The sequence below is a fragment of the Notechis scutatus genome, chromosome Z, assembly GCF_049901735.1.
Source record: "Notechis scutatus isolate UNSWTSFEM ecotype Mainland chromosome Z, rNotScu1.2, whole genome shotgun sequence".
Lineage (NCBI taxonomy): Eukaryota > Metazoa > Chordata > Lepidosauria > Squamata > Elapidae > Notechis > Notechis scutatus.
This window is the reverse complement of record NC_142025.1, coordinates 99,261,029-99,283,966: the sequence shown is the minus strand read 5'-3', so window position 1 is coordinate 99,283,966 and position 22,938 is coordinate 99,261,029. Positions and strand designations below refer to the sequence as shown.

Here is a 22,938-nt window from a genome sequence, read left to right as displayed (position 1 = left end):
AGCAGAATTAATGAATATTGAATGTGTAGAATTTTTTGTTGTTATTTTAACTGTTTCATGAATTTATTTTTATAATATAGCAGCTTTTGTAGAAACCCCATTACAAAAAATGATGAATACACCTAATTTTTAAATTAAAAACATATTTCTACTAAGGAATAATATACTTTGAGAGTTAGGGTTTAAAAAAACTCCACACTTATATTATTTGCAATTGTGTACATATATATATAGAAAGACATGCTCAGTCAACTGTGAATGAAACAAACAAACCATTACCTAGCGACGGAAAAACTGATTCATTGCCATAACAGACCATACTGATGATTATTCTGAAGTAACTTCTGATTTATTCAAGACTGCTGTGATTATAATCTACAGTTAAACATATCAAGTATTTAAAGTATAGTTTGCCATCTTATCAGATTTCATTGCACTGCATTGCCCTGCACTGCGTTTAATTTTTATTCTGCTTAGAGACATCAAGATGACAAGCGCAACATACTCCTTCCATTATGAACAGATCTGGGAAGAGTCTAAAAATCATTCTAAGGATTGGAGCCAGAGAATCAGGTTAGTTTTAATAAATATAACAATCAATTAACAATTAAAGTCCCAGAACTAAATACAAAGTATTTTTCTCTTTTTAAATATAAATAGAATTGTACATTATTAGGTATTAAAATGTCAGCACTTTTTAAAATTGGATTTTTAGGTTTTGGAAATCTGAATTAGTGAACCATTTCAGTTATTCTTTAACAATACACTTACTATATACAATAAGATATACATGCAGACATATATACATTTTTTGCTAACTTTTCTAAATGCCTTCTCAAAGTTGTCCTGATTTCATTGACATTTGCTTTCAGTTAATTATGCCTTGGATTCCATTCTGCTTTTGACTACTTAGAAGTAAATTTTAGCTGAGTCCAGGAGGTTATTCTTCTGAGTGGAAATATAAAAGAGTGCACTGTGATTTTGTCATTCTCTATGAATACCTAAGAATATTTTCTGGAATGTTTTCAGATGTGGGAAAACCTATAAAGAGGCAGAAGGATTACACAACAATAGTCTAATCTGGAAACTCCCCTGGAACACACAGGGTTTTAATATGCAGTTAAATAAGTATTGATTTCTCATTTAAAGCAAATCCCCTTGTTCCTACATAAAAGTCATTTGAGATATCTGTGTATGCATAATAATACAGTTTCTCAATAGATAAGGTGATATTGTATGTACATATATTTATTATATTTATTTCTCTCTGGGTTTTTTCCAGTAATTTTATTACTCAAATATTTATTAGAAAGTTAGTACTAATTAACTTGCATCCTATTTTTTTTATTCAAAAGGGTCTAACTTATGTAGCATGATATAATATATCTGATGGGCTTTAATAGATGTTAACCTCTTTGTGGAAATACAGACACCTTATATATAGATTTCTTGTTACTGTCCCTTGAATTCTGCGTACTTACTTAAAGCCTGAGCCTTTTAGATTCTAGTTTCAAATAAGGTTCTCTTATTCTGCTTATCAGATATTAGTAGTGAGATGGTATTCAATAAAGGAGGATGTTATTTTGTGGCATAGCATTGTATTCCAACATTTAAAGAGGGGTAAGCTGCAAAAGAAGCTGTATTGAAATAGATACTTAAAACTTGGATGTACACAATGGGTTAAATTCATAATAAACAGAGGTTGAATAATAGAATAAAAAGATTGAAAATCAAATAGTGTTTTTTCCTTTAGTAGAGGTGACAATCCTTCTAACAATAATATACTTGGAGAAATTGATCTAATTAATAACTAGCAAAGAGGCAGTGCAGGTTATTTCCTTTTCTAAGTTATTTAGTAAATAAATGATCAGATTCACAAATTGGTGTATATTAATATTCATAAATTATAGATGAAATTTGCTTTCTTTTTCTGACAGAATGAGGATAGCAGATGAGACGCAAAAATATGTATTTCACAAAGAGAGACAAGAGTTCGAAGAGTTGGGTGAGAAGGATGTGTCTGAACTTGACTTCTTTCCAGGTGAACTGGAAATGGAGGAAACTGTACTGGATGCCGCTGACCAGGAAACGGTGATGTGTGAAGACAACAGCAAAAAAGATTCCTGTTCCAATGCTATTGTCAAGAAAAAAAGAAGGAAAAAGAGGTTAGAAATAACCACTGAAAGCTAATAAAGTCTGGTTTTATTTACTAAAAGGGAAGAAAAATAGTAAGCATTGAGAGACAATATTGTTGAACTAAATAAATTATATTTTGCTCTGCAAGGTAGGCGATTACTACATTTGATATATAAATAAATCATTTATAACCTTCTTTTCACTCTCCAATGTCTCTCAATGTTTCCAAATGATATATCTCAATATATTCTAAATCCCCCCCTTTTTTCATTTTTGCTCTAAAATAAAAAGGATGAAAGAAAGCTGCTTGTTCATATGTTAACGGAATGTGTGACCTGTTTGGTTTTGACTTAGTATGATGAATTTTCCTTTATTGAACAAACCTCAGTTGAACATACATAGTATCATGTATGAATTGAATCATTATCTTTACAGGACTTCCCTGTGAGATTCTTGGCAATTGAACTTAAGAATTTAACCTAAGTAGAGCTGGGCAGGTTCAGACAAAATGCCTACCTGGACAAACCTTCAGCTAGGTTATAAGCAGAATATGAATACTATAGCTTCTCCTGTCACTATGTTCTAATACCTACTTTTGATTCTGGAGCCTTTGATATAGCATAATAACAATTCAGCTTTTTTCAGAATTTTTATAAGTATAACAACTATAGGCTATTCTGTATGTAAGACAGCATTTCTGTTCTGCCGGGAAGTGACAGTTGGCAATCCTGCTGCATACCTTTTCAGGCCAGGCAAGTTTTTATGTCTTTCTGTCCAGTGAAGCATATTGTTTATAGTCTGACCCCTCATTCAAAGCTATGAGACTCTGACACTCATTATTCCTCTTGCGGATTCACAAGCACACTCATTTGAAAGTTAAATACTATGGATGGTAAGGGAACCAAGTGATGCTCTATTTGTGCAAGAATGCAGAATCATAGGACAAAAGACTGAATCGTTTTTTAAGAGCAAGACCACTGTTCTCAGTCTTGAAAACATTTAATTAATTATTTTGGTTTTAAACCTCCTGAAAATGCTACACTTACTAAAATACCACAGATTTGTGAGGACTTTCCTGGAGTACCATACGACATAAAGTGAAAATAAAATATCTATATTTGCATAAAACATGGCAGGATCCATGTTCAGATACTGATTTAATGTTTGATTTGTGTTGCCAAATGGAATTTTGGTTATTTTTTCCAAAGTCTACTTATGACGTATTTTGATTCAGGTTTAAATGATACATTTCTGCTAAAGAATCAGAACAAATTCAGATTACAGTTTATTGTAATTCTCATATCTCCCTGTTGGTTCCCTCCTACAAATATTCTATCTAATCTTTATATTCCTCATCTTTATATTCCTAGTCCTCTTCTAAGTACAATTTTAAAAAGTTTAATTATTCATAAATTAGGTGATACTTAAAACTGATTTGGTAATCATTTTGCATTATACCGTATTTTTCGGACTATAGGATGCTCCGTAGTATAAGACGCACTTAGCTTTTGGGGAGGAAAACAATCAGCTGTTTCAGGCTGCAGGAATTGCCATTGTCTATTGCTGCCTCCGCATTCCCCATTTTCGGCCCATTCCGATCCCCGCATACGGAGGCCGAAAAGAGGGTGCATGGAGGCAGCAGTAGGTAATGGCAATCCCTGCAGCCTGAAACAGCTGGTCAAGGGAAGCCAATCCAACCGACAATCAGTTGCTTGTGCTATCAGGCTGTGCTGAAGCTGATCAGGCTGTTTTCTGCAAGGAGGCAAATTTCTGGGAGGCAGAGGGTGAAGGGGCTTTGGCAACATTCACTGTATTAGACGCACAGACATTTCCATCCATTTTTTTTGGGGAGTGCATCTTACACACTGAAAAATACGGTAAGTTGAAATCCATTTCTTCTGGAAACCCTTAACCAAAGTGGGATTTCACTGAGCTTAGTTTTCTTAGTTCACTTAGTTTTCCACAATAATACTTGATCCACAGTGTTTATGGAGATTCTCAATCATCCAGGTCTATTCTTCACCATTCAGTCAGAACTGAAGAAGCTTCTTAGATGAGAAGCAAAATGTTTTCAAGGAAAAATCCAAGGAAGTCCAGTTGCCTTTTGAAAAGAACCTTTGGGATTTGAGATTCAGGAACCAGAAGGTTCTTAAATACTTTATAGTAAGTTGTGCATTGGTTTTGCCTGTCTGCCTCTGTCTTTCTTCTTCTTTTTATGTTTTCCAGATGACCAGTGATAAATCTGACCAACTGTAAATATGAGAGTGGTAAGTACCCTGTTTCTCCAACAATATGGCCTCCCCCAATAGGAAGTCCCAGCATGTTTTATAGGCATGAAATGAAATTAAGCCCCTCCCCCCAAATTAAGCCCTATATTAAAACATGCAAAATGGGGGGGAATCATGGGGGGGGCTTGCCATTAGGAAGTAATTTTGTTGCACACCCGGATATGGTGCTGCCTGTGTTGACCCCGATACGAAGTGCCCCACCAACACCGAGGTCAACATCCAAGCCGTCGCCGCCCGCCCGAAGATGCAAGGGGGGGAATTAAGTCACCCCCGAAAAGACGGCCTAGCCATTTTTTCAGGGCTCAAAAAAAAAATAAGACCCAGCCTTATTATATGAGAAACACGGTATAATCTATAATTATGAGGCTGAATATACTTCTCAGTTGGTTCAGCGAGGAAAAAGCCCACAATTATTATTAAAAAGCAGCTTCCAAATTAATGAAATTCTGAGGTTTGTTCTAGCTTTTGTTTGAAAAATTTAAAAATATATTTATACTTAACAATTGAAAGTATTGTTTGGAATCTAACATTCATCTTCAGTTTCCACACATTCACCTCATTTTTTTCTTTCTTATAATTCCTAAATTTATGTGTTTTCTGAAGCTGTCTCATATTGTCCAATGTAAGACTAGCAATTTAAAGATAAGTGTGTGGAGGAATTCACACAAGTTCACCAACTGGAGTTTGGCACAAGTTCATATTAAACCAATAATAATGTAGTATATTTTTCCATGAAATTAAAATACATAGTTTAGTTATTGTACTTAAGTTATGATGTACCCTCTGAATGGAACTTGTTCTTCCATTTCTTTTCCCTAATATTTCTATATAAACTGATGTGAGTCTGTCTCTTCCTATCACACAGTACGTCGGGCTGCCAAAATGTGTGGACTTCGGGAAGCAATTGAGATGGATGACTGGACCTTGTATTGGACAGATTATTCTGTCTCTCTGGAGCGGGTGATGGAGATGAAAAGTTATCAGGTATTTATTATCACCCTGAGATGGAGCTAAACGATCTGTGTTTTTATTTGTAAAAAAAGATGTGAAAGTTTGAATTGTACTGATTATTTACCTTTGATCCCGTTTTTAGAAAATAAATCATTTCCCTGGAATGACAGAAATCTGTAGGAAGGACCTTCTAGCCAGGAATATGAGCAGAATGTTAAAGCTTTTCCCCAAGGAATTCAACTTCTTTCCCAAGACTTGGTGTCTCCCTGCTGAGTGAGTCTTTATAAAATTTACCTCCCATATTTTTTTCTTATTTAGTTTCTCTTTTCAATCATAAAAGTTTAGGACATGAACATGGACATATGCAAATAAATTTGGCCTAAATGTTTTATTAAAAAGTATAGAAGTCTCTTTTAGAATTCAAACCACTCTACTATGAGCCCTACTTATTACTGAAGATTCCATCTCTCCCCTCCCCATGGGTGTGACTTTGAGAAAAAGCCTTCCTAATTGAATATTATCCCATACTGGATTTCAGTTCCCATAATTTCCTATCAAGATGTCTAACAGTTTTAGGGCTAGCAGTTTGGAATGTTCTTGGGCTACTGTATATTTTTTAAATAACATGTTTTTCCTTTTCATTGATCTCAGCTATGGTGAATTGCAAGCCTTTGGGAGATCAAAAAAACATAAAACTTACATCTGTAAACCAGACTCTGGTTGTCAAGGCAAAGGCATTTTCATCACAAAAACTGTAAGAGATATCAAACCTGGGGAGGATTTGATCTGCCAGCTCTATATCTCAAAGGTGATCCTCTTGTATTGAAACAGGTCTCAGCCGGTCTCCTGGAAGTCCGCAGATTTGCAGGGAAAACAACCAGCTCATAGACTTCAGACTGGGTAAAGCTAAATAAAGGTTTATTCATAAACAACGAATTCCCCATCCGACAAGAATGGAATGAAGCCAATTAAGGTTAGCGCTGGGAGCATCTGCCTCCCAGCGCTGTTTATAGCTGTGGCCACGCCCCCACCTAAACATATCTACCTCCTGAGTTCCACTCCATGCTAATCACTCCCCCACTAATCATTTCCTGCTTCTGGCATTTGATCATGGATTAGCATTCACTGCCTCGCCTAACATCCCTGTCTATCCCCAGCCCAGCTATCACCCATTACACACACACTCCAGTCAGCAAGCATCTTCACAATTGGAAAGGTTATGTCCCAGCTCCTTGGTGATGTCATCAGTGTCTGGGTTATTCTTGGGAGTCTCTCCTCCGCTGTTGTTGTTGCGCTAGCTAGCCGGATGTTGGTTTGTCAGCTGTTCAGTGGTCGTCAGCTGTTCAGCAGCGTATCAGCTTAGCGACAGCATGGAGAATCTGGCTACAGACCGGGATTCCCCCAGAAGTGCTTTGCATTGGCAGGCTCTGGGGTATGTCGCCATGCCCAGAGCCCGACAGGCTGCCCCCTCTACCAGAGATCTACCTGCAAAATGAGAACGAATATTTGAGTTCACAGCCTTAACAGGAACTGTATTGCCCCATGCCCTTGTAGGATGTTTCAGGTGGAATTGACAGCATAGCCGTGGAGCGTTCACATCTGTGTGGGCAACCCATTAAGCATCTGCGATTGGATATCCTTTCCACCTAATCAGATATTGCAAAGTTCCTCTATGCCTATGGCAATCCAGGATTTCTCCTATTTCATAATGGTCATCCCTTAAGGGGCCAGGGGGGGTCGGGTTGAGACTGACTTCTCTCTATGTTAGCTGGTTTGAGAAGACTAATATGGAAAATGGGGTGCACCCGCCTGAACCATGATGGTAGCTTTAGTTGTACAATGACAGGATTGATTATCCAAACTATGGGAAACAGTCTGACGTATTTCGGACCTAATTTCTTACAGGGCAGTCCTAGGTTTAAGTACTTAATAGACAGGTATACAGGTTCCCTGATGTTGAAGACTTTATGATCAGTCCTTTTGTATCGTCTTGCTTTTTATATGCAGTAAAAGCATCCTGTAATGCTTGGTGTACTGTCCTCCAAGTCTCCTTTATTTTTCCAGATCATATAGTAGCTGTTGTGGGTTCTTGTGTTCCCTGTGGCCATTCAGGAATGGGCACAAACTACTCCATGTACAATAAAAAAGGGGGTATGTCCTGTGCTGCTATGTACCATATTGTTATACTCAGCAAACGGTAGCACCTCGGACCAGTCAGTTTGCTGATAGGAAATGTAGCAGCATAGGTACTGTTCTATAGCTGCATTCGTTCATTCAGCAGCGCCATTTGTGCTTGGATGATAAGCAGAACTCAGTCCCTGTGATGACCCTATCAAACGCACAAATTCACACCAGAACTGGGCAGTAAATTTCACTCCTCGGTCTGATATTATCTGCCTTGGCACTCCATGTAATCTGTAAATATGTTTAATAAAGAGATTAGCCAATTTACAAGCAGATGGCAGACAAGCACAGGATATAAAATGCATCTGTTTTGAAAATAAATCTATTACCATCCAAATGACGGTATATCCATGGCTGTTTAGTAGTTCTACTATGAAGTCCATGGCTATATCCTGCCATGGTCTGTTGGGACTGGAGACCGTTTGTAGCAATCCCAATGGTTTTCCAGGGTGAGACTTGGTGGTAGCGCAGATCGGACAGCTCTTCATGTTACGTTCTATATCTGATCTCATTGAAGGTCACCAGAATTGTCTTTTAGCCAGATGTAATGCCTTCAAAAAACCATAATGTCCAGCCTATTTAAAATCCTGGCACCATTGCAATATGATATCCCTCAAAGTTGCAGGTATATAAAGCTTTCTTCCTCGGCATGCTATGCCATCCTGGATGTCATAGTGAGTATGTTCACTGTCAACCATGGGTCATCTTTGATGACAGTCGGTAAGTCGATTGAAATCAGTTTAGTTCGTAAGGAGTGTAAGGTCTCTTGTCTTTGTTTAATTGGTTGTATTACCACATCTCTTTGGCTCTTGTATTGAGGTAGACACGATAATGCGCCTGCTAACGAGTTATTTCCTGCTGGTACATATTTTAGGACGAAATTGAACTGTCGGAAATATGCCCAACGCACTTGTTTAGGCAAAAATTTCCTTGGTGTCTGAAGGGCCTCTAGGTTTTTATGGTCCGTACATACTTCAAACAGTTGTTGGGCTCCCTCCAGAAAATGCCTCCATGTTAACAAAGCCTGCAAAGTACTGCAAAGGCTTCCTTTTCCCAGATAGCCCAATCCCTCTCAGTTGGACTTGGTTTCCTCGAGGTATAGACACATGGTTGTAATATTCCATTTTGGTTTTTCTGTAAAAGCTCAGCGCCTACCGCTAAATCACTAGCATCCGCCTGAATCACGAATGGGAATTCCGGATTTGGGTGCTTCAATACTGGCTTTTCAGTGAACTTCTCTTTTAGGGATTGGAATGCACATTGACACCTATCTGACCATGTCATGGACTGTCCGGGCCTGGGTTTTGTTGCTTGTATTTGTTTTGTTTTTAACAAGTCAGTTAACGACAGCACAATAGTAGCAAATGAGGGTATAAACTGTCTAGAAAAGTTGGCAAAACCCAGGAAGCTCTGCAATTGTTTGTGAGTAGTAGGAGCTTGCCAATCCAATACAGCTTGTATTTTACTAGGATCCATCTCTATGCCCTCAGCTGAGATTTGATACCCCAAATAGTCCAATTGGGTGCGATCAAATTCGCATTTTGTAAGTTTTACAAATAACTGAGCTGCTAATAACTTTTTAAGGACTTGTTTCACCAATTGTACATGATGCTCCATTGTATCTGAATATATCAGTATGTCATCAAGGTACACCAATGCACCCCTATACAAATGTTCATGCAGAACCTCGTTTATGAGCTGCATAAAAACTGCTGGGGCTCCCTGCAACCCAAAGAGCATAATTCTAAATTGGTAGTTCCCTAGCAGACAGTTGAATGTCATTTTCCATTTGTCACCGGCCCTTATCTGTATCCTATAATATGCTGCATTTAGGTCTAGCTTCGTGAAGATTCGACCTTTTGCTAAGGTAGCTAACAAATCCTTGATGAGTGGTAGTGGATACAGTGGCTCCTTACATACAGTGTTGAGACCCCTAAAATCCATATTTTATACAGCCTCAACCCACCATCCTCTTTTTCTCTAAACAAGACCGGAGCCACTATATGCGCACGTCCTGGTTTGATAAAGCCCCTCACTAAGTTTTTAATCTATATACTTGTACATTTCTTCCATCTACGGTGGAGTCATTGAGTACATCCAGTGTTTAGGTAGTTTAATCCCTGGGATTAATTCGATTGCGCAGTCAGTAGGCCTATGAGGTAGTAACTGGTTGCTACCAGTCTCATTAAAAATGTCAGCTAAATTATTGTATATCGTAGGATAAGCGGGGCTAAAATCAGTGGGACTATCAGCCAATAAGCTGTGTACTTCGGTGGCTGATACGGCATCAGCTATATCTTCCTTTGGGGGATCAGGTCCTACTGCCAACCATATCTTCCTGAAACCCCCTTCCCATCAAATAGTTGGGCCCCATTTATCCAGCCACGTTAGTCCAAGAAGTATAGCCTCTGTCATATGGTCCACAACCACAAAAGAAATCCGCTCTCAGTGATTCCCATATCCATACGCATGGGCTCTGTTTGGTGTGTCACTGGTGCCCCACCCAGTATGGACCCATCCACCTGAGTCAAGTTTATGGGAGTAGGTAGGTGTAATAGCTGTAACCCCACTTTCTGCACCACTGTGTGGGTTATTAAACACCATGCACACCCCACGTCAATCAACGCACCAAGGCCCAACCTTTGATTCGTTGCGATGTTTGTAATCGTGATTGGTATAACAAAAGGGTGAATGGGGCTACTTACCATTAGGTCATCTGTACTACCCTCATCCATTTCATATCCAATTTGAGGTGATTTCTTGGCAGTTGCCATCTCATCTGCCGCCCATTCAAACTCAGTATTGGCGTCTGATTAACCCACCCCTCTGGAGCATTTGGGAGGCTGTCAAGAACAATCACTGGCCCTCACACTCCCAAGACCCAGTTGTGGTTGTTGTCTTGACATACACAAAGGAGGTATCAGGCACTCTGCTGCCTTATGTCCAGGTTGATCACACCGGTAACATTTAAACAACCCCCTCCCCTGTTGGGTTTGGCTGAGAGAATGCCTAGGCAGGTTTGGCCTACTGGGTAGTCCTCTATGAACTCCGATTCCCACGTCACTCCACACTTTCAATTGACGTAATCTGGAGTCCAATTCAATGGCTGCATGGTACCACTCCTGCAACTTTGATGGCAGACCCCGGTATAAATACACTTGGCCCAACTCCCGGTCTAATCCCTCCCTGAACAAATGGACCAACATACTTTATGGATAAGCATAGAGCCTGCCAGCTACCCTTCTGAACTCTTGCACATATTCCTTCACTGGCCGTCCGCGTTGTTGTCGCGCTAGTAAATCATCTTCCGCCTGTTGGGCTTGTGGACTATCTCTGAAGCGATGTTGCAGAGCATCCAGAAAGAGGCCCACATCAGCCAATTCTGCTGAGCATTCCCTGTGGGACCAGCAGCCCATTCTCTGGCCTCACCTGTTAATACCCCTGTTATGGCAACCACCATAGCCCAATGGGATAGATAGAATTTCCCATACAGATCTAGGTGGTTAATAACCTGTCCGAGAAAGACTGCCATACAGTTGGAATTCCCATCGAAGATAGCTTGTAATGGTGGGGGTCCATCTACCTTGTGGTGGACTCCACGCCGGCCCAGGCACTGGAGTTCCTGGGGCACACTCTAGAGCAGTGGTAGTCAACCTGGTCCCTACCACCCACTAGTGGGCATTCCAGCTTTCATGGTAGGTGGCAGGGGTTTTGTCCCCTATTTTATAAATCACCATTACTGTGGAACCGGTGGGCGGTTAGAGAAAATTTTACTACTAACAAAGATACAAAAGTGGGTGGTAGGTATAAAAAGGTTGACTACCCCTGCTCTAGAGCTTGTTGGGATCCTGCACTCTTCCATACGGCTCCACTCTTGCATACTCTCAGAATCAGATATTCATCTCCCGGGCAAACCTGTTTGGCCGGGCAGTGCTGCGACAGTGTCATAGAAGCATCTAGACTGTAAGTCCTGATGTTCCAGGGGCCTGCTCACATCTGGCCCTATGGGTCCCACTGGTCTGGAGCTCCATAACAGCCCTTTTGAGGACCCATAGCTACATCTCCAACTTGGTCCTTCCTTCATATTTCATCCAGAAGGCTCCTGTACCAACACCTCACCAAATTGTGCCCTTAAAATATCTAAGGTGTTACTGCCAGGAACTGTCCAGCCACTGTCATCCAAACCCAGCCATCTCTGTACCTTCCATTCCTTAGCTGAGCCAGGGCTATGAGCACTTTGTTGTGACTTCCAGTCATCCATTCCAACCTCCACCTGTTCCAATGGCTCGCTTAGCCTTACTGACTTCCTCTCACTGTTGGATGCAGTACATTCAGTGCAGGTCTTTCAGCTTCAGAATCCCCCAGCACCCCCTCCATTTCTTCCATTTTCTCTTCTGCCTCCGCAGTTGGCACAAACTCCGGGTCTGTTCCCTCCGCCATCCTGCACCTTCCCTTGACAGCAAACAATAAAGATAAATGTCAGCGCTAATCTTCTCTCAGCCAGTCTCCTGGAAGTTTGCAGGTTTGCAGGGAAAACAAATCAACTCATAGACTTCAGACTGGGTAAAGCTGAGTAAACATTTATTCACAAACAATGAACTCCCCATCCAACAAGAATGGAATGAAGCCAATTAAGGTTAGCGCTGGGAGCGTCTGTCTCCCAGCGCTGTTTATAGCTGTGGCCATTCCCCCACCTAAATGCATCTACCTCCTGAGTTCTTCTCCATGCTAATCACTAGTCACCCACTAATCATTACCTGCTTTGGCATTTGATTGTGGATTAGCATTCCCTGCCTTCCCTATCGTTGCCTCACCTAACGTCCCTGTCTATCACCGGCCCAGCTATCACCCATTGCACACACCCCTGTCAGCAAGCATCTTCACAATTAGAAAGGTATGTCCTGGCTCCTTAAGCAACGTCATCAGCGTCCAGGTTATTCCTGGGAGTCTCTCTTCCGCTGTTGTCGCCTCACGAGGTAGCCGGATGCTGGTTTGTCAGCTGTTGAGCGGTCGTCAGCTGTTCAGCAGCATATCAGCTCAGTGGCAGCATGGAGAGTCTGGCTACGGACCAGGATTCCCCCAGAAGCGCTTCACATTGGCAGTCTCCGAGATACATTGCCATGCCCAGAGCCCAACAGCTCCCTGTATTGCTGTGAGTCTTTCTAGCCATTTTAACCAAAACTGATAGATATTCAAAAGCAGTCTATTTCTGAGAAATAAAATCAGTGTGTCAAAAACCATTGATGATCACTAAATCTTCTCCATACGGGAATTATATGGATTAAAGTGTGAGAACTCCTAAAGAAGCATCTACTGTTGAAATGGGAAGAGCCTCCTGCTGTTTGTGGGAAAGCATCCAGAAATCATGGGAATGTGGGTGAAGAGGTGGGGAAACTTACTGGGATTAGAATGAAGAATGAAAATAGCTAAAGTGAATGGGTCAGGCAACAGGTTGAGAGAAGCCAAATCCTAAAGAAAGTCAGCCATGACATTGATTACAAAGTTCCAATCTAAATTAACTGGAAGATCATTTAAATATGCTGCATTATGAAGTAAATTTAGAGCTTGTTAGAAAATTGATTTTAGATTGAATTCATAATCAAGCATAAGTACCACAGTAGTAGATTACAGACTAGAATAACCACAGATGAATTTGTATTATTTGATATTTTTGGTGCAAGTCAGTCATGGTTGGAATATGCTTATTTGGAATTGGCTAAAATTTCCCTCTTGCCCCCCACAACTTTGATCACAGAATGAAGAAAGCAGGAGCAACTTTGTTGTAATTGACATCTAACCCTCATTAGCTGCCTGGTTGTTTGACCTGCCAGGGTGATAGCATTTTGTTACACTAACGGCCCTTGGAACTTGAGGAAGTTTTATGAAGAAATTGCAGAATGGGGCAAGGAATTGTTGAGGATGATTTGAGCACAGCATAGACCGTGGTATGGCAATGAATATTTGACCTGGAAGAGTGAATACTTGGAGAGATCATAAAGGTGCAATTCAAATATCTGTTGCTGTTACCCATAAGGCAAATTTTAATTTAGTGGTCTTCAGTTACAACAGATGGATTTTAATGAAACAATAGTGTAAGAAATTTCATGTTGACAAAGGCAGATCAACCATGGCAACTTCTCTGGGGCAAGGGTGGGCAACTTTCTGTTTTAACTGAACGTTAAAACAATCTCTGTGGGCATCTAGAAGTCAATTGAAATAAGTGAGTGGAACCCAAGCTAACAATAGCTGATGACTCATTTCTGTTTCTGGCACACTGTTTTTTTCTATCTGGTGTTATTTCTTTTTTTCTCCAAGGCAATAGGCTATTGGGATAGAAATTATATGATACTAGAAGTTGAATGAAATCATGCAGAAATTAATGGCTACATGTAATATTATAGCTGTGGATTGCCCTCCCTAACTCAGAAGAATGTAGGACCACTCCTACTCAAGTTCTTAAATAACTGGTTTAGGTAGCTATCTGTTGGGTATGCACTTAAAGCTGATTATGTGTGGCATCATTCAAGAAATTTGACTTGATGACTTAGAAAGCCTATCCGAATCTATGAATCAATGACAGCCCTCCCCAATTTATTTTGCTATACCTCTAGAAAAAATTAAAAGAGCTTTAACCATTATTAGCAGATGGAGATTTTATACTTTAGGAACTCATTGGGAATGGCCATATCTTGTCCTTTTGAGTACATACTTATATGAGCCCCATTACATGAATGAGATTGGTACAATGTATTTTTAGTTATTTCATATAGTACAGAGCTTTTTGGCCTCCATTTATCAAAAAGTATGACTGAATTGATTTTTACTAGATTATAAACAGTTAGCAAAAACTCAGAAATATGTATATTGCCCAATGTGTGATTTTTCTAGATGAAACTCTATTTGTAGATATTTACTTGAAAATTAATCTTCTTTTCTCAAGCCATTTATTATTGATGGTTTCAAGTTTGATCTTCGGATTTATGTGTTGGTGACATCGTGTGATCCACTACGAGTATTTGTTTATGAGGAGGGACTTGCACGTTTTGCAACATCTATGTATTCCGATCCATCACAAAGTAATTTGGTGAGTCAAAAGGTTGTATTTTGTTGACATAAATAGTGATACTAAAACATCGATTGATTTCAATTTGAGCCCCACCACTTTTTTGGGGAGGAATATTTCTCAATATTTCCCCAAAAATAATTTTTAAATGTCACTAGAACTGAGGAATCTTTACTACTGAATTATACTGATATATTTATCACACCGGTGGATTGACAAGTGTTGGCAATAGTCCCCTTAAATATGAATGAGATATTCCTCTAATTTAAATGAAAATTAAATCTGCTGATTTCACACACAAAAACATACTGCAAACTATCTTTTTTTGTTGTTCATGCTGCTATGTAAAGGCGTATCCAAACATGGAAGTGTCACCTTTGTTAAATTGTCAGATGTGGGATGATTGAAACTGCATCTTTCATATGTGTGCAGTGCATATGATGAATGTTAAAAAGGAACAAGGCCTGTTCCCACCATTTTGTAAGGAATTGCTTTGCAAATTCGTCTGATTCTGTGGTCCTCCATGTGTCCTCGTCTTCCCCACCTGGAATAGCAAGCACTTTCTTTATTGTCCAATGGAAAGGCATTGCAAACATCTACTATGTTTTCTTTCTCTTACTTGGAAATATTTCTTTTTCTGGTCAAGGTGATTATTATTGTGACAATTAGCCAACATTTAAAAGCACAGCAAAGCTGCCCTTCAAAACAGCAAACGAACAGTGGGAAAATTACTGCCTTAGTGTGTTTGTTTCATGAGCACAGGAGAAGCCATATGAGCCAACAAAAGGAACAAGTTAGAAATTCCCATCAATGGGGAGTGTATTTTTGTTGTCTTTCTTTACAACAGCAGTTGAATAGCTAGAAGTCTGCAAAGTCATGGTCACATGCCATGGTGGTGCCAGTATTGGATTAACACAGCCATTGTGTACATAAAGGCCTATAATTTACTTTACATTTTCTGCTTTTGAGCCTAGATAACTAGCTCTGTCTCAATTGATTTTTGTAAAAGACCAACACTTTGTAGATTCAATTTGGAAGAAAGAAGCAATGCAAGGGAGAAAGCACTTAACCTTTCTCTGCCTGTACTTCTCCACTTCAAATCACTGCCTCCAAATACTTTTATCCCTGCAAGATTCCAGATTTTTTTTTTTTGTAATAGATATTTTTACAAGGTACAGACTAACATCCCATAACCAAGGTAAGGCTGTGGAATATATAAATCAGATGTTCCTGTACTACATCTTCCCAAAATCTTTTATTACTGGCCAGGTTGCTGGAATGTGGGTTCACCAATATTTGGAGAATTATGCAGAATTAATAAAGTATTTTATCTTTATTTATTTATTTTAGTGCAGACCATGGAATAGTAATCAGCCCTTGAACCAGTATATTTTTCTTTAATATATATTTCTTATTTGTTTTAGATGTGCTCTTAGTTTCTCACAAAAGTGTCTAGGTAGATATGGGTTTCTTTCAGATCTATGGTTATACAAATCTCATGTTGCTTTCTTAAATAATTTATTTTTATCAAGGAATTTAGAACACACACATACACAAAAAGTTTCGGCTTATTGCCTCATACAACAACAAAAAATTTAAATCATTTTTATGTTACTGAAATTCCATTACCAAATAAATTAAGGAAAACTAAGTAAGATAAATATTATTGCACACCTGAAAGAAGATGTAAAGGCCAGACAGTTTAAGCTTCCCACAAAATATGAGTGTTTCACATACTATTCTCTGACCCTCCAATCCTGAGACTAAAACATAAGGGGGATTAAAATCTCTCTAGCCTAATAACCTGCTTGTTGTTTAATTATTTACAGGACAATGTCTGCATGCACCTGACTAATTATTCAATTAACAAGCACAGCGCTAATTTTGTACGAGATGAAGATTCTGGTAGTAAGAGGTACAAAATGTTTTCCAACATAATCATAGATGTGGGATGCTGGTGGCTTGCTCTCATGAATCTTTACAGCCATTTCAGACTTCTTTAAGAAACAATTCTCCAAATTCAGCTGGCACATGGCTCATTCTCTGTCATTAGGTGATGTAAATCATTTAAAAAGCTCAGATGAGAAACATGGGAATCTGGAGGAGGTGAGAGGAGCATAGATTTATCCTTCCTAAAGGAAGTACGAATGAATTCATTGAAATGGAACTGCTGGGTTGCTGTCCTTTGTTTTATTATTTTTCCCTTTAAATCTTATACAGAATGGTCAGTTTGATCTCATTACTGCCACCTCCGTTTTTCTCTCTCCTCCACTTAGGTCACTACCAGAGTTCTTGGATTTTCAGTTGATCGCTTGCAACATTTAGTTTGCTGGCTCCTATTTTTCTGCACTGTTCTATCCACTGCAGCAAAAACTTGGCTTCCTTTGCATAGTTTTCCATAGCATCCTCATGATTTTTCCAGTAAATGGGTCAAGTACGAGCAATACAGTGCTTGCTTCTGCTGCTGTCCAGTGCTGCTGTCCAAAACCAGAATCTGCAGTGTGCCAGATCAATAAACAAGGAAGAACAGATATTCCAGTAACTAATGCCAAGATATTCAACAAGTTATTTGATTCTCACTTAGATTAATAATCAGGCCAGAGAGTAGAAGGAAGATTGTGACTTAGGAAAAAGGGAATGTTAACAGTGAAGCATAAAAGCTTTTAGATCAGAAATATGCAATGTATTTTTAAAGCAATGCCTATTGGATTAGTCTTCATTATGCAATAGTGAAGAAGCGTATTAGGAGATCAATTATGCTGGACTTTATATAGTAAGAGAAAACAAAATGTTTCCTGCAATTGTACAAATTGTGAAAGAGAGTAACTGTATGATCCTATAATTCACTATATTGTTCTACCTTTCAAGAGCTGACATTAATAAGCTAAGGGAAAATTAGGAAAAATTCCATGAATAGAAATCCTAAAAGGAAAAACAAGAAGCTTGGGAAAAGCCAAAACAATAATATTAAACAGCAATTAAAATGAGAAATGAGACCACTGTGATTATGTGAAGAATTTTCTGATAAACTAAAGAAAAAGGACACATTTCTAATATCAAATATCAAAAGCAAAATATTAGAAAACAGCATAAATCTGTGAGAATGGAATGAGGAAGATCAAAATTCAGAATGAGCTGAGATTTTCAGTGAATTCCAAAAATAACAATATCAGGATTATTTGGGTATTTGTAGAATGAAAGAAAAGTACAAGAAATGGCCCAGTTGTTGGAGAAGTTCACAAAATGGATCTTAATTGATATTTTGCACCTGTCTTTTCACAAAACAAAAAAGCCACATCTCAAAAGTGGCAGAAGAGAAATGCAGGCAGTAATAAGAAAACATCTAGCTGATTTGTTGAATTCAGGTTGCAGGATCAATGCATTACATTCCAGCATACTAAGGGAACTGATAGATAAAATCTCAGAACTACTCATTATAGTCTTTTAACTAGAATAGTAAAAAATAATATCAACTAAAAAGAAAAAAGAAAATAGAGAACATAAAAGATGCAAGAAAGCTAAAAGAAGAGGAAAAAAGAAAGGAAAAAACACAAGAAAACTTTGTATCTTTATCGTATATAACCAGTTTCACTATCTCTTCACCACCTCTTAATTAACAGATATAAAACTCTTCATTAATAGCTCAACTATTAACTATAGACAAGTCAAATAAGCAACATCTTTTGCAAGCTGTCAACAAATGTCAAAACAAAGCCCTAAAATAATATTAGACTCACCATTCCAAATTTCAGTTCTTAACTGTAAGCAAGTTCAGTATATAATGCCTTACCAGTCCAGATGTCAGCAAACCCAGAAAGAAATTCTTGTTCATATTGTTTTCCAAAACAGTCATCTCAGATAATTTTTTTGTTCCATATCCTTTTCTGTAACAGCTTTTTCTGGGAACAGACTGTTCATAAGAACACAGCTGACATTGATTCAAGATGACAATGCCATTCCTCAAAAATATCTCTGAACATCATTATAAGTATTAATATGTCTCTAATATCAAAACAGTCTTCCATGAAAATGCATTTATCCTTTAAGATTAATTTCAAAATCTTAATATTCCAAATAAAATATTCCAACATTTTCTGAGCCCTTAATCCATTTAAAGATTTCTGTAAGCTTTCTTGGCAGCAGCTTTTTGCAGTCATCTTCGGTCTGCCATTTCCCCCCAGATGTCTGACTCGCTATATAATCGTTTAGAATTCTTGAAGCATAGGGGAAGTTCCATAAGGATAAAGAAGAACTAATGTCACTCCAATATGTTTTTAAAGAAGAAAAAATGGACCCAGGTAACAGACCAATCAGCTTGACATCAATACTTGGAAAAATCATAGAAAAGATAATCAAGCAGTGGGTTTGCAAGTACTTAGGAAAGAAAAAGATGATTACTGGATGCCAGTATAGGCTTATTACAGATAGATTGTGCCAGAGAATCTTACTGCTTTTTGCAAAGAAATTAGACTGCTATGGGAATGTGCTGGATGTAGTGTACCCAGGCTTCAGAATGACTTCTGATAAATTTGATCATAGCCGCCTTGATTATTTATTTATTTATTTGTGTCAGAAGCATCATTTTAAGGTTTTATGCATAGGTATAAATACAGACATAAAATAATATTTAAAACATATAAAATCCTAATTTTGGTATGCTTGCCTAGAAGCATGCAACATCGATTGCATTTTGTTGCATGGTCATAAGGTCCTCAGGAGTACATTGGGCTGTGCACAGAGGGGAAGTTTACATGTGTATGATACTGTAGGTCTCTGTATTCTCACTGGGCAAAAGCCACCAAGTATCCCCATTTATTCAAGACACTGATTTTGCTGTACCTGTAACAGTCTATTTAGCAGTTCCCAAACTTGCCACTTTGAAAGACGATAGCATCTTCCATCCACAGCATCCTGTCACAGAGAAAGAATCTGTATTCATTCTCTGTAGTACTTGAGAGTTGGGCAAGAACTAATGGGTAGAAGCTTTACAGAGAGAAAGTCAAACTCAAAGAGAACTTTCCAAAAAGACTACAAGGATTATTAAACAATAGAGCAGCCTGCCTCATAGAGGTTGCATTGCTAGAAATTTTCAAAACAAAGATTTTGTAGGTACTGTTTGAGATGGTTTAAAGATTCCTGCCCTGAGAAGGAAATCGGATTAAAAACCTCCAAGGTCCTTTCTGACTCTATGATTGTATGCTCTGTCTCATCCATCTAGTTTGTAATTTCCCCTGTGAGGTTGTTTTATATGCAGACTAATCCTGAAGTTACACGTTGCTCTAAGGTAATGTATAATATAGATTCAGCCAATTATGGGTTATTCAGGAAATCACAGATACCACAATATGTGAATCAAGTAATTTCTACAGTAAGTGTTCATTTATATTAGTTACTATAAGAGCTACACTATGGATTGCTTATTTATTTATTTTATTTATATTGCCACCTATTCTAATCTAGATTCATGTATTTGAAATAAAAAGGTTGTGTATGCATTAAGAAAATACATTTAATTTGAAGCTAATTAAAAAGTGGAAGAGAAAAGTTAATTGCACAAATATGTTGTGTTGTATTCTTATTTCACCCTTTTCCTTTTTTTTAGGAAGCTGTCTACCTTTAATAAGTACATGGAGCAAAATGGTTATGATACAGGAAAAATATGGAAGGATATTGAAGATGTTGTTATTAAAACACTGATTTCAGCTCATCCCGTCCTCAAGCATAATTATCTCACTTGCTTTCCCAACCACATCATGTGGAGTGCTTGTTTTGAGATCCTGGGATTTGATATCTTGCTGGATCGAAAACTCAAACCATGGTTGCTTGAGGTATGTACTTTCTTTGAAAATAAATACTAGATCTCTGGCTGCTTCCACAGAAATCTTTTATTACACAATTGCCTTTCTTATTCATGGAATTAAAACATTTTTGCAGCTCTCTATTTTCCCAACCACTTCTACTTAATATTTCTTATTGTGAACTCTGCTGTCTTTTCCAATTTGTAGCTCCAAGAACTATCCACTGGAAGGATTCTTGAATTCAGAATGTCTATCTCTCTTTCTCTCATTTAGAGTTAAGACAACTTCTACTCTCCGGTGTTTTTCTCAAGCTCTACTCTAAATTCTTCCTTTTCTGCCTCTATGCTTCAACAATGGGTGCCTTGTGGCAATACTTCCAATCACACGGATTACCAGCAGAGGGCATTAGACAATTGAGAATGTTGCTTTAAAATTAAACAACACTCTTACGTTTGGGAATTACCTGTTGGGAAGACTCAATCGATTGTATAAAAAAAATCTGCTAGAAGAATTAGAAAAATAATTTCTCTAGCTAACTACCTTTTTTTCCCTCGTAGTGTAACCAGTCACATTCTATTCCAGTCTTGAAGATGATCGTTAATAATTATTTTAATGCTCTATACCAGATAATTTGGGAAGAAAATTATCACTTAAAATATAAGTTATCCTCTTAGTTGTTTGGATCTGTCCAAAAGTCCAACAGTGGGATTTTCTGAGACTGGTTAAACTTTGTGCACTGAAATATTTCTCTTTAGTTTGAACCTATTGCTTATGAATGTCAGTAATGTAATACATATTTCTTGTGTTTTATATATTTAGCTTAACCCTAGCCATAACCCTTTCACAGTAGGAATTGTTATGATATCAGTATTAGAAAGAAATAAAGGCAAGAAAATAATACTATCTGTTACACATGCAAATTTATATAATTATATTGTTAATATTTATAATAAATAACATTGTGCCAAGACTGAGATCAATATCAATATTTTACATCAGGAATTCAAATATAAATTACTATTATCTAATAGCCTTTCCAAACATGTAAATATTTTATTTAGGTTCTGCTTCCAGGTTTTTATATTAAAATTGTATTATCCTATACTAATATAAAAATTTAATTATAAAAATGATCTACTGGTGTAACCGTCATAAAAGTCCCAGCAAAAGCTGTTACATTTTCAGCTCAAAATTTTCCAGTATTGGTTTAATTTTCTTCATAATAAGCAAAGGTTATAGAGAAAGATCCTACAACTCTCATTTTGGAAGACAAAGGGAGATGAGCATGTAATAAGTAAACTCAATGCTTGAGAAAAATATTTATTAATATTTGAATCTGTATATGCCCAGATATACAATTTGATTATCATAGATGATAACTGCAAACTCTTGGAAAGTATCATGACCCAGTTGCTGTCATCAATTCTGGAAGCTTTTCTTTCTCCTGTTCTCCCCAAAACACTTCCTTTTTTATTGCAAAACTGCAGCAGTTACAAATACATTTAATTTCTGTGGTTGTAGGTGAATCATTCTCCAAGCTTCAGTACGGATTCATGGCTGGATAAAGAAGTAAAAGACCAACTATTATATGACACACTGATATTGATCAACCTAGGAGCATGTGATAAGCGCAAAATCTTGGAAGTAGAGAAACGGCGAGGAAAAGAAAGGCTTCTCAAGCAGTGTCGTAATCGTGAAGCCAGGTTTGAAACTTTTTATCCACTTTCTGGGACAGTGTCAATGAACATTTATAATCCACTTGCAAAGCATCACTAAATAGTATCAATTTCCGCCACTGTAGCTTTCAGAATTTGAAATTACTGTATTTACATACAGTTTTCAATTTAATTGATAGCCCCTGTTAAACAGATACTATATATCTTTTAAAATAAAATATAAAATAACATAAAAATAAAATAAAAAATAGGACCAGAATTGGGTGTTACATAATTGATGCCAAAAAGCAAGCTCCTCTGGTCATATCTGTAATGTCTCATACATATTAGATAATACTTTGTGACAACACATTATGGATTTCTTGACTAAGCTCAGTATTGCTAGTGGTTATTCTGGTTTTTTTGAGGGGGGACAGTTTTTTGGTTTTAGTTGTGTATACAATATTCTGGTCAGCATGAATTAACAAGATTGTTGTAGCATCAGATAAGATGGAGGGGAATCTAAAGCAAGTTATTTTAGTTTGTTTAAAGAATAAATATAAAAAGAAATTTATTCATGTATGTTTGGGAAGAATAGCCAGGCAGGCCATAGTTGTTGCTATGCTTCAATTTTATATGAGGTTATAAAATGTATAGGTATTATTAAAAATAAATTACACATTGCAATTAAAAATATTAATAATTAAAAATCAAGCAGCAACCCAGCCTTTTTCTACTGCAATGGAATATGAATAGGTAGGCAGAAATTTATTTATTTATTTATCCTTTATTTAGCCATTGAGACATAAAAGTGTACAAACATTGCCCTTTTTTGTGCCTATCGTGTTTTTGGTTTTTTGGAG

General features: G+C 37.6%; 1 protein-coding gene across 2 annotated transcripts in view; it reads left to right on the top strand.

Annotated features, from left to right (window-relative positions):
* The first annotated feature begins 327 nt into the window (after positions 1-327).
* TTLL6 (tubulin tyrosine ligase like 6) overlaps positions 328-22,938 on the top strand; it is a 45,873-nt gene continuing 23,262 nt past the window's right edge. The window contains exons 1-10 of one of the 2 annotated variants that reach the window (XM_087948204.1): positions 328-573; positions 1,938-2,165; positions 4,366-4,403; positions 5,290-5,408; positions 5,518-5,648; positions 6,027-6,183; positions 14,500-14,643; positions 16,452-16,537; positions 20,225-20,450; positions 21,942-22,123. In XM_087948204.1, the coding sequence (XP_087804330.1) occupies positions 488-573; positions 1,938-2,165; positions 4,366-4,403; positions 5,290-5,408; positions 5,518-5,648; positions 6,027-6,183; positions 14,500-14,643; positions 16,452-16,537; positions 20,225-20,450; positions 21,942-22,123 (1,397 nt within the window). In that variant the 5' untranslated portion in view covers positions 328-487. Of the gene's footprint in view, positions 574-1,937; positions 2,166-4,362; positions 4,404-5,289; positions 5,409-5,517; positions 5,649-6,026; positions 6,184-14,499; positions 14,644-16,451; positions 16,538-20,224; positions 20,451-21,941; positions 22,124-22,938 lie in introns of those variants that run through there. The other variant, XM_026669527.2, reaches the window with a different exon arrangement.